Here is a 12,025-nt window from a genome sequence, read left to right on the forward strand (position 1 = left end):
AAGTCAGTTTATAGTAGATAATAATTCGCAAATTACTTTGAAATTTTTTTAAACAAATCCCTTTAAAAAGTTTTAGAAGAGTTTAAATTACACTAATAAATTAACTCTCTACTCAAATTTTCTTTTTAAAATCACGTTAATAAAAAGCTATTGATAAAACTAAACTTTTCTTAGGCTTATCTATTTAGCTTCGTTACCAAATTGATATCAACTCTTTTATTTTATTTCTATTTCTAATAAATTAACTCTCTATTCAATTTTTTTAAATCACGCTAATAAAAAGTTACTGATAATTTCTTAGGCTTATCTATTTAGCTTTGTTGCCAAATTTATATAAACTCTTTTATTTTATTTTACAACTAAAAACTTATAAAAAACAATTTAAATTTAAATTTCTAATGCAGAATTCATGAATTTAAGTACGTATGTGAGAATTTTATATTAGTTTTCTTGAAGTTAAAGAAAAATATCTCAAACAAAATAAAAATAATAATAACAAAGAAAGAATGCAAACCTACTTTGTCATGGGATTTAGACATTCACAAATTAGGGTAAACTTTACTTCAAAAAGGATATATATATATATATATATATATATATATATATATATATATATATATATATATATATATTACTAATATATAGGTAGAGTTTTATTTGACATAGAATTTAAATCATATTGAAATTTTTTTCTCAAAAAAAAAAAAAAAAATCCTATTGGAATTAAGATTTCTAATCAATGTGTTTGTTGCTATCTCATAAATCCCATAAAGAGTGGAATAAAAAAAGGTCATATGAATAGAAAGAAAAAAGAGAACCTTTTTTTTTTTATACGGAAAAAAAGAAACTTTTTTTTTATAACAAAAAAAAAGGGTAAACTACATATTTAACCTCTATCCTTTATATCATATGTTAATTTGGTCCTTAAACTTTCAATTGTGTTAATTTGGTCTCTAACTTTTTTAGCATTGCATCAATTTAATCCCTTCCGTTATTCCCTGAATAGAAAAAGCTTATATGTCAAACGGAATAATATAAACTTACTCTCTAAGACACATCATCTACCAACAGTACTGCCAATCATATTAAATAAATAAAAAAACACAAATTAAAATGTTCACTCAGGTGAGTCATCTTTCCTTCTTTTTCGTAATTGTCTTACTCTTTTTTTTTTGTTGGTTGAATATAATCGACTCACTACCTTCTTCACACTTCACTTCAGTATTGTCTTCCTTACACGTCTCCTCTTATTTACCTAGAAACCAAGATCCTTTTTTAATAAACTTTTGTACCAAAGACACACATATAATATTCTGGTGTTTATATGAGAGTGAGACTAAAGAATGACTTATGATCAGAATTTGTAACACAGCAAAACACTAAAGGTATGTTCCCCCTAAAATAAAAAAACCTGTCTTTCACAGACCGAAACAAAAAATGTGGAATCTAAATGACTCGCCTAATCAACAAAGAGACGATGAATCTGAAGGCTGCTCCTCCCAAAAGACTTCTTTTGATGGAGACGATGACAAGGGCAAACAGGTCGTATTCGTGTCAAATTCAGGCTCCTCCGCCGTGGTCATCGAGGACGGATCTGATGACGATCAAGACTGTGACCTACAAAAAAATCAAGCGGCATAGTAGTAGCACCAACAAGCTAGCTATTCGGGTTCTCGTTCAACGAGAGCAACGACCCACAACCCTGAACCCACTAGAGAGAGAGAAAACACGCCGCCTAAGAGAGAGACGAGAGAGAGAAAAATCGCGAAATAGAGAGAAACGAACCTATAGCCGCCGCCGCCGTCTGCAACTTCATATCTTGACTCTTGTAGTTCGCGTGAGGATGAGGGAGAAGATAAGTGCAGACTTGACAGCAGCACAGTGAAAAGCAAGACCACGGCACCAAGGACAGAGCATGAGAAAATGGACTTGGGCTACTTGATGGAGACGATAGAAGCTATACCTTATCATGATTTGTTTATACATAGTTATGATAAGTTGCTACCACGTGGCTTGAAAAGATAGGGCTGTGATATAAATATTTGTAATCTTAGGTAATCTTGTTCTGTTTAGATAGAACTTATTGCTGAAAATTAAAAACACCGTAGCAAAATAATTTTTAAAGGTGTAAAAAGTACTGTTCATGCCCAAAAAGTACTGTTTATTGGCCTAAAATCACTGTTCATGGCCAATAAACAGTGACAGACACGCTGTAAAAAAAAAAAAAAAAAAAACCAAAACGTAAACGCAGGACGTGGACGTTGAAACCAAACGCCCTCGTAGTATAAGTTTTGTAACTACTTTCCCTTCAAAAGTGGGAATTAGTTTTGTTTCAGATAGCTACTGTATATAACTAGTCAGACAATTGTATTTTGTTGTGGTTGTGTGGTGTATTGCTCAGTATCAAACCAGAGCTTTATTTAGAGAGTGGCTTTACCTTTGACAGATATATATGTATAGACTTCATTTTGTCTGTGTATTGCATCCGGCAACTCCGTAGCATAGACCATTATTAAAGAAGAAAAAAAGAAAGTTATTCAATTCAATTTTGAATTTGTGAGGAGAAAAAAATAAAAGGCAGAGGGGCATCTATGAGCGTGTGTGGTATCTCATATCTGCTCTACGCATTATTGTGAATTATGATTGTGAGTAATGAATAATGGTGGCGATGATGATAATTATTGCAAAAAAATTCAACAACAGCGACAACCAGGCGTAGCCGTCCCAAAAGTAAATGCGTAAATATTTTAATATTAGAGTTTTTTTTTTTTTTTTCAATATGACTTGGCAATACAGTTTGCAGTTGATGTGACATATAAAGTAATTTTTATAGAGAAATGATATGTCCACAACATCTTCACAACATTTTTACAACAAATCTTAAGTGGCAGGTTGTTATTAGTTATTATTGTTGGGGCAAAAAAGTAATCTTAGTATTAGGTTCAAATTTGAACCAATAACAAATAACCACCTATGATTTATGGTGAAAATGTTGTAAAAACGTTGTGGATGTAGCATCTCTTCTTTTTATAATTTTGTTTGACACATTAACTTTTTTCATCCAAAATATAATGGCAGTGACTAAATTGACATGATATTGAAAAAATTAAAGACCAAATTGACACAATTGAAAGGTAAGAGACCAAATTGACATATAGTGTAAAGGATAAGGACCAATTTTGTAATTTATACCCAAAAAAAAAGAAAAAATACAAACAAACATTCATTATATATAGATACTTTTTTTTTTTTTGAGAAGAAAGAGAATGTGTTTACTTTAAAACTCAAATACTTATTACCTTATTTACAATTTTTTTTTTTAACTTTATCCAAAAACATTTTTGGTAAATCGGTATCAACAAAAGACTTTCTATCTTCTGTTTTTCCAATATTGTTGTTGTTTTTTTTCTTATGACTGTAATATAATTTATTTAATATATATGTAGAGTTTCATTTGATATAGAATTTAACATAAAATTATTTCATAAACTTCACTCAAAAGCCAAACTTATAGTGGAAAGTATTACATGATACACTCTATTAAACAAATATAGGATAATTACCTCTCATACATTTATTATAAAATAAATATGCACAATTGAAGCAGTTCAATACAAATTTATTATGTAAAATAAATGTATGACTATATTGATTACCTTCAATTAGGGGTGTTCGCGGTGCAGTTTTGGGTCATTTTTAGCACCGCACTTTGCGGTGCGGTTTAGCTAAAACCATAACTGCACCGCACTTTATTTTTGCGGTCACATGTGCAGTGCAGTGTGTTTTAAAGTTTAACCAAAACCATAATCGCACCGCACCTCATTTTTGCGATCATATATGCGGTGCGGTGTATAAGATGCGGTTTGAATGATTTGAAGTTGTTATATTTTTCAAATTTTAGATTTTTTTTACCTAGCCCAAAACTAATTTTTCCCTTTATTTTGGTCCAAGTTTTAAACTATTGAGCTAGTTTTTCTTTATTTTGGGCTGACTTTCTTAATCAACATTTGCTAGGGTTATCAAACTATTTTTAAAAAAAAACTAGGGCTATTAAACTATTAATAATATATTTAATATTAAAAATAATTAAATATATTAATATATAGAGAGGATGCGGTGCGGTTTTCTTATTGTAAAACCACAAACTGCACTGCACCATGCAGTGTGGTGTGGTGCGGTGCGGTGCACTATTACTTGCGGTGCGGTTATACCTTTTTGCGGGCGGTTTTGGTGCGGTTTTTGTGGTTTGTGCGGTTTATGCGGTTTGGTGAACACCCCTACCTTCAATTGTTCATTGCTTATATGATTTGTTTGCAAGAATAGTGTTTCTTTGTCTTTTGTTGGCTGAATAGTCATAAATTTAACAGTATGCATATTTGAAAGGCAAATCAAATTCATGTAAAGTGTCAAAAAAAAAAATTGCCTATTATGGTGGTTATGTCTTCAATGTCAAACCACTTCATGGAGAGGGAGTGAAAGTTTTTTTTTTTTTTTTTTCTTTTCAAACTAAGAGAGAGACATCATTTGAAAAAGAAATCAATATATAATAGCTAAAGCATTAATATTTAGAATAGGTATTTGATGCAGATAATGTTTCAATTGTAATCAAATTATCTTCTCATTTTTTATGAGTATTCTCATTTTTGTTTTGGTGTCTTAGGCTTTATCAAATTAGCTTTGTTGATCCTTGTAATTCATTTTAATTAGAAGTTTTTGTATTCACGCTTTATAATCTAATTAGTTTTGGAGGTAGGATTTTGCTTGGATTAGTATTTCAATTGTGATCAAATTCAGGTAAGATATAGTGATATACATAGGGATTAATATTTATTTATTTTTTGATCTTATCTATAAATTTCTTGCAATTTGGGGCAGCAAACTTTTCTTTTAATTAAAGGTGAAGTGCTTGCTGCATCTTGTGACCGAATGGAGAAGAGCTTAAATCCCGTGTACAGCAGCTAATGTGATGAGAAAGGCCTTACTCTTCTGTCAAAGTGCTAGTTTTTCTAAAGTGGCAGTGGAGTGCAGTTTTTCTAAGAAAAATATATCTATTTTTAAAAAAATCTATAAAAATTTATGCAATTTGGTGAAGACACTTGGCACAACACTACAAAAAACGCGCTTTTGGGCCGCGTTTTTCTAAAACGCAGCTACAGATAGGGGTTTTGAACCGCGTTTATAAAAAACGCAGCTCCAGGAAACACGTATAGCCGCGTTTACTAAACGCGGCTATAGACCCGCATTGAAGCCGCGTTCTTCGGTGTTGAGGCTGCGTTTGGCTGGTAGGATTTCAGCCGCGTTTTTAGAAACGCGGCTCTAGGGAATTTTTTTTTTTTTGTTTTTCATTATTTCTGGAGCGGCGTTTAAGAAACGCAGCTCCAAACATGTTGAAGCTGCGTTTCATTAAACGCAGCTCCTAAATGTTGAAGCTGTGTTTCATTAAACGCAGCTTCAACATTTAGTATAAAAATAAAAAAAAAATCTATCTCTAAATTAGATCGCAAAAAACCCTAAATCATCTCCACCCGCTCTCTCTCACTCACCTGCCCAAACCCAAACTCTATTCGAAGCTCTTCTCAAGGCCTCACCGACTCCTCCTCTTCCAAACCCAACCCATCCAACGGCCTCCCTCGTCTTTCAATCTCCGCCGTCGATTGGCCTCGCTTTCAAGTTCGCCGAGTTGGAATGCGTCTCCAAGGTTGCTTCCCTTCTATCCTTCAACGACTCTTTTTTTCTTTTTTTACCCAAAACCAAAAAGAGTTTATGTTGATTTCAGTTATTCATTAATCAATTGAAGCGAAATTTTTTTAACTTTTTTAATGTTATGATTATGAACACGGAAAAGAATCTAAACACAACATATATGTTCTTCTTGCTTGGATTGTGATTATAATGTATTTAATCTGATGGTATGCCAAATCGTGAGAAGCGTAGATGGAGTTCTAGAATTATATAAATATTATATTATTGTTGTTTAAGTGTGTGTCTTTGTCTCTTTGGTTTCATTTCTGTAGTAATGTTTGTCTCTCCAATTCTTATTGTTTGTATACTAAAGGTTTATTTTTGGTTTTATATTTATTTGGGTGTCTAATAAAAAACTAGAAAAAATCACTAATTCAAATGTTTGACATGAAAACAAACAACTTTTACAGATTAGAAACCCCAATTTTGTCTTTAAATGCTTCTTTAGCAACTTGAGAAAAAGGGTTGTGTATATGGCTTAGTGGAATAGAGGATGAAAACCAACGTCAAGATCATTGAAGCTAGGTAACCTTTTTTTTTGCCCATATAATTCAAATTCTTCAATTTTTTAGAAAGTTCTTCCAACCAAGCCAATGGCTTACACCTTCGCTAACTTGAACATGTTGGCAACTCCAGGCCACTGGTGTAGCCATCCTCTGAACATAATAGTTGTCCTTTGGTCTTCATGGACATGGTTTCCTTCATGAGCGTATATTCCAAATTCAAGTTGTCTTCAAGTTTACACTTGATTTTGATGGGGATGTTAAAATAGATTACCATAAATACATAAGCCATGATGTATAACACCATAGGCTTTGTGGTTTTGTAATGCATTGGACTATTGTGGTTTAGGCTTACTATACTAAGCCTAATCTACTTTTATATATACCCTACATTAAATATTGTAACATATAGTTCAATATAGCAAAGATGTGACTACTTGTCTTTCTGCCATAGACATATGCCATCAAGCCGAACTATGTTAATTGGTTCTCTTATTTCTACTTTCTCTTTTTACATGTTTTATTTAATTCTTTCTATTTTAACATTATGAATTTAAAATGATAGGATCTACATAGGTAATGCTTTGAGCTTTTCTTGATATTTTCTGTAGTGATCATTCTGCAATTTGCATTGTAATTATTGTGAGTGAGAAACCTTGAGAGATTGGTTTAGATTCCCTGATAGAGCCTTTAAAAGGGTGGTCTTCCCACAACCTGGGGGACCAAGCAGTAGAGATATCCTGCAAGAAAGGTAAGGCCATGTGAACACATCTCTAGCCTCATTAAAGCACATTTTTCAGTTATCTCTATTGTTACAAAAAAAAAAAAAACAAAAATCATTGAAGCTAGGGACGCAACAAAAATTGTAGTGAAATTGTAGAGTTCTAGTATAATTTGGGAATGCTGTAAAATTCAAGTGAACTTTTAATGTGCCCTTAGACAGACTATTAAAAAAAAAAAAAAAAACCTTCTAAGAGTATAGTATGAAAATGTATTACAGATTCTAGAAAGTATTTCAAAGCGAAGGGACAATATCCCCCCCATCCAAAGCATTGTAAATTTATGTATAGAGGTAGTGTATCAATGAAAATTTCATAAAAATGGGATAGCACCAAGTGATAAGAAATCACAGTATAATCTCTTTCCCAAGTGAAAATTTTGCTCTAAATAAGAACCTCTGGTGAACAAAGAATGACAAGTCAATTACATGTCCCTCACATATGTAAACAATATACTACCAATCCTCAAAGTTTCCTTAATACCCCAATCTAAATTGTACAAAGGTTCTTTACTTAATAAAATTTCTATATATGATACCACTTAGAAATGTCCTGCAAGAAAGATACTATTTAAAGAAGATATAAAGACAAACCAACAACGTGAGGAACTCAATTTCAATTATTTCAGTATATAGGCTATAGCTTACCTTCCTGGCTTTATGATACCACTAATGTCATTGATGATGCTTATCTTGGTTTGACTTGCCTTTGAACTTGGCAGCTTAGTGAATGCCTGTTAAGTTAGAAAGAAGACAATCTTGATTTTCCAATATTCATACCTGTTATATAATAAGCTGTAACTGCAATATATTTTTTATTGTAGATTAAAAAATAAAAAATAAAAAATTAAACTATTCATAAATTGTAGGTTTTGCAATTCAGCAAGATTCAGAAAACCCAGGTTTTCTTGGTTATGATGCAGAATGACAAGTGTAAAGGTGTTAGATATCGTTCTAGTTAGATGTAAACCATTAAATCTATAAGGAACTTCTAGTAGTCTCAAGAAAAAACTCTAGTATCCATCAGAAATAAAGAGCCATATTTTTTTAATTAAATTATTGAAAGCAAATTTTAAGCCTATTTAAAGGCCCCCAAAAACTTTATTTTTAAGTAAAAATATTTCAAAATAGACAAGACTCTAATTTGATAAGGAAAACCTTAAAATCACCTAAAATCAAGAAAATGGAATGCTAAAATTATGAAAATCACATAGCAGTATGAAAATATAACAAATGACAAAAATTAATCCCATTTTCTTTGCTCTAAAATGGTCATACTGAGACACACAAACATGCATGTGTATTTGCATATTTATACCCCATGATGCCTTTTATCTTTATTTTTTGTTTTTTAAAACTTCTATGTCAAAGCTAAAAATCCATAAATCTAACTCTGAATTACTCTCCAAATATGAAAATACTTACAGAGAGTACGCTTCTAAGAGAATTCCATAGTGTTGGAAGGGGCTTGCTGTGAACCACCTCACATTCAGCCTCCACACGCAAATTTTTGTATCTCACCTCCACAGTGGGCAATTTTACACCAACACTGCAAAAACAATTCATCTTTGGGTAAACTTCAAAAACAATTCAGACAAATGAACTGTTCATTAGTACATGCATGGAAAAAACACTAACTCGTTGAGCAATGAAAAAGATAGCAAGAGCAATGAACAACAACATGGTCTGTGAATTCAATTCTAGCATGCAAGTTTTTGCTTCTCTATGTATGACTTAGTTGCTATGACATCAATTCCATTGAAATTGATTCTACATACATATGTTGCTTGTATATACTTAGACACGATTTTTACAAGAAAAAAAAATTGAGTAAAAGGATTACTTGTCTATCCTGTTTTTTATTTTTCTCAACAAGTGAAGGTTGTCATGCTCAATGTGCTTAATGAGCTTCTCTATGAAGTGATGGCGTTCTTGAGCTCCAAGCTTGGTAACATCTATAACCCTTTTTCCTTTATTATCAGTACTACCAACATCACCATTATTGTCAATTAAGGATGATCTCAGCCCCTCAAATGTAGGCAATCTCGGGATTTGCTGCCCACTGCAAGTCATATTCAGCCATCACCCTTTTTAGAACTCAATCCTCAACTTCTTTGAAAACTCGAGGTATGATGCCGAAAAGATGATGTAATACTTCTTCCTAATTGTGCATGAAAATTAAGCAGTAGCTCTTGAAAATTTGTGATTCCGTATAGTATATTTTTCTTATGATTGTTGCGTTGATTGAAGTTCGTGATTGGGCTTCATGTGGACAGGTTTTTGGGTTGGAAAATAGGCAGAAGAGGCTAGGAGTCACCGTGAGGGCAGAGTGCTAATGAAGATACAAAGTGCCTAGGTTAAAGAAGGGCTTCATGTATTACGTTGTTTTTATTTTTTATTTTCTAAAAGAAAGTAAAAGCTTTTTAATCAACCACAAATTGTGCAATACCAACGTTGCCCCTTTTTGAGCTTTCTCTATACCTATTTGGCTGCTTCATGCCCTGTTTTGCAAGATGGAGACTGTATTTAATAATTTGTTTTTACTTATAAAAAATAATAGAAAAAGAATTCTTTTTCTTGGACTGTTAAATTGGCTTTGTGACATGATGAACAAGATTCTGGAAGTGGTTGTATTAATCCATGAGCCACATTGTTAAATTTAATTGTCCTTGAGATAGATAACACATTTGTATTGCACTGGCCAATGTAGTCACATGCTTAAATTTAATTGGGGAAGATAAGGTACAACACTAAAGGAATTGTCCCTAAGCATCGCTCTTACTGATTGTCCGCTTCATGAGGCGTGTAAAGATTTACCATTCACTATTACTGATTGTCATGTTTGGGTTAATGTAACCCTTGTCTTATCATTACTTTCACCAATTTTTTAATTATATATTATTGTTCTATTTTACTTTGGAATTCTAAGCTTTTGAAGGAAAGTTTATCTTTATTGTTTTGGGTACTCTTCCTAGATCCTTGCTAAGGCCTATGAAAATAATTGAAATGTTTGTGGCCTACAAACTTTAGCTGGAGACATGGAATATAGTCTGACTGGTTGCATTGTGTTGGAACTTGTTTATTTTGGATGGTTGTGTTGTGTTGGAAACTTGTGATAGCAGGGAAAAATTATTTAGTTCTGATAACAGGGAAAAAACAGCCAAAAAAGAGGGCAGGAAAAAACAGCCAAAAAAGAGAAGCTATAGCCGCGTTTTAAAAACGCGGCTATAGTTTCTATGCAAGATTGGCAAAGGAACTGACAAAGGGCTATAGCCGCGTTAATAACCGCGGCTCAAGCGGGTCTGTAGCCGCGTTTTTGGAAAACGCGGCTTCAGGTCTGGTCTGTAGCCACGTTTTTAAAAACGCGGCTACAGACCCCGCGGGTTTGTTGTTGCGCCGCTTAGGCCGCGTTTACAAATGCAACTCTAGAAAACGCGGCTATAGGATATAGCCACGTTTTCGGGATCTATAGTCGCGTTTCAAAAACGCGGCTATAGACCCCGTTTTTTGTAGTGCAACTACAGCTTCTAACTCTAACTTTTATTATATAGCATATAATTTAATTTTTGACATTAAAATGTGATATGATCAAATAAAATAGTATTTGTATTATATTCAATTGTAGGTTCCACACGTCGTTAAGATATCACATGTTTTTCCTTTCTTTTTGTTTTTTTTTGTCATTTTGTTTTTTTTATTTTTTTGAGAATCGAATTTTTTTTTTTTTTGGTCATTTTGGATTGACAATAATAATTTCACATATGACCGTATATATGTCATATTCACTAATAATAGCTTACGTCATATTAAATGGTAACTTCACATTAGATATTATATTCTAAAAGAGATTAAATTTAATAAAGACGTGGTGTAAAAGCCTATGTTTATGCTATCCAATAATATTGTGCCACATCAGATTTTTAAAAATAATTGCACATGAAATATTAAACCATAATACACACAATTATTATCTATTTTAATAAATTAAAACCCTAAACTAAACTTCCTCTAGAACCACTACACCTTGAGGAGCTGCTGGGAATCAATCAAAGCTTCTAATCTAGGCTTTCTAATCTAAAACTCAAAGCTCAAAGGGTCAGAGGTCTTGGCTCGTGTAGTTTTTTGATTTACAAACACCACTTTTACTTGTACTGAGAGCAGAACTCCTGCCGACTCCAAGTCCATTCATTATTTTATAGAATATGACAGTAACTTATCTTGAAAATATGAAAACAATCTATTGAAATAGTGATTGGACTTGGCGTTGGCAAGAGTTCTACTCTCCAGTACAAGTAAAAGTGGTGTTTGTAAATCAAAAAAATACATGAGCCATGACCTCTGACCTTTTGGGCTTTGAGTTTAGATCAAAAAGCCTAGATCAGAAGCTTTGATTGATATTCCCAGCAACTTCCTAAGGTGTATTGGTTCTGGAGGAAGTTTAGTTTAGGTTTTATTCTATTGAAATAGATAATAATTGTGTGTATTACGGTTTAATATTTCATGTGCAATTATTTTAAAAAATCTGACATGACACAATATTATTGGATGGTGTAAACATAAGATTTTATACCACATCCTTGTTGAATTTAATCTCATTCCAAAAACATCCAAGATACCATCGAAATTACTGCAGTCCATGCTATAGACAGATAATTTAGATAACATGTTTATAAAATTTTGGCAAAGACAGGTGAGAAAGTTGCAAGATGCTGATGAATGAGATGGTTCCAAAAAGGTTGGATTATGAGATATACCCAAAAAAAAAAACGTGATTAAATTATTGAAATTCGAAAATTTAAATAAAAATGTTGTGAGCGATAGTCCCAATTGAAACGTTCAAAAGCATCCGGTGAAATAGACGGTACGAGTACAACCTTTCTTTATTTTTTAAACCGTCTATGTTCATAGCCACAGGATGACAGGAACTACCGCTGGCTAACCTGATTTTGTTTTGAAAAACTTGGAAAATTTTATATTTATATTTGTACTTGCAACATAAATT

The 12,025-nt window shown here is 32.5% G+C and overlaps 1 protein-coding gene across 1 annotated transcript; it reads right to left on the bottom strand.

The window, feature by feature from the left end:
* Window positions 1-6,351: 6,351 nt before the first annotated feature.
* LOC142620233 (pleiotropic drug resistance protein 3-like) lies at window positions 6,352-9,096 on the bottom strand. The gene is made up of 5 exons (XM_075793632.1): window positions 8,867-9,096; window positions 8,449-8,572; window positions 7,672-7,757; window positions 6,901-6,985; window positions 6,352-6,486 (listed from the first exon to the last, which is right to left on the bottom strand). Exons 1-5 carry the CDS (start codon window positions 9,094-9,096, stop codon window positions 6,352-6,354), a joined length of 660 nt encoding a protein of 219 aa, XP_075649747.1.
* Between the last annotated feature and the right edge of the window lie 2,929 nt (window positions 9,097-12,025).

This window comes from Castanea sativa, chromosome 12 (assembly GCF_040712315.1).
Source record: "Castanea sativa cultivar Marrone di Chiusa Pesio chromosome 12, ASM4071231v1".
NCBI classification, from domain to species: domain Eukaryota; kingdom Viridiplantae; phylum Streptophyta; class Magnoliopsida; order Fagales; family Fagaceae; genus Castanea; species Castanea sativa.

Excerpts from the sequence above, each read along its gene's own strand:
- LOC142620233 (XM_075793632.1), bottom strand. The coding sequence starts at position 9,096 with ATGACTTGCAGTGGGCAGCAAATCCCGAGATTGCCTACATTTGAGGGG. Across the intron at positions 6,986-7,671 it reads GGTATCATAAAGCCAGGAAG|GATATCTCTACTGCTTGGTC; the intron begins GTAAGCTATAGC and ends CCTTTCTTGCAG. Across the intron at positions 6,487-6,900 it reads ATCTAAACCAATCTCTCAAG|TGTAAACTTGAAGACAACTT; the intron begins GTTTCTCACTCA and ends ATCAAAATCAAG.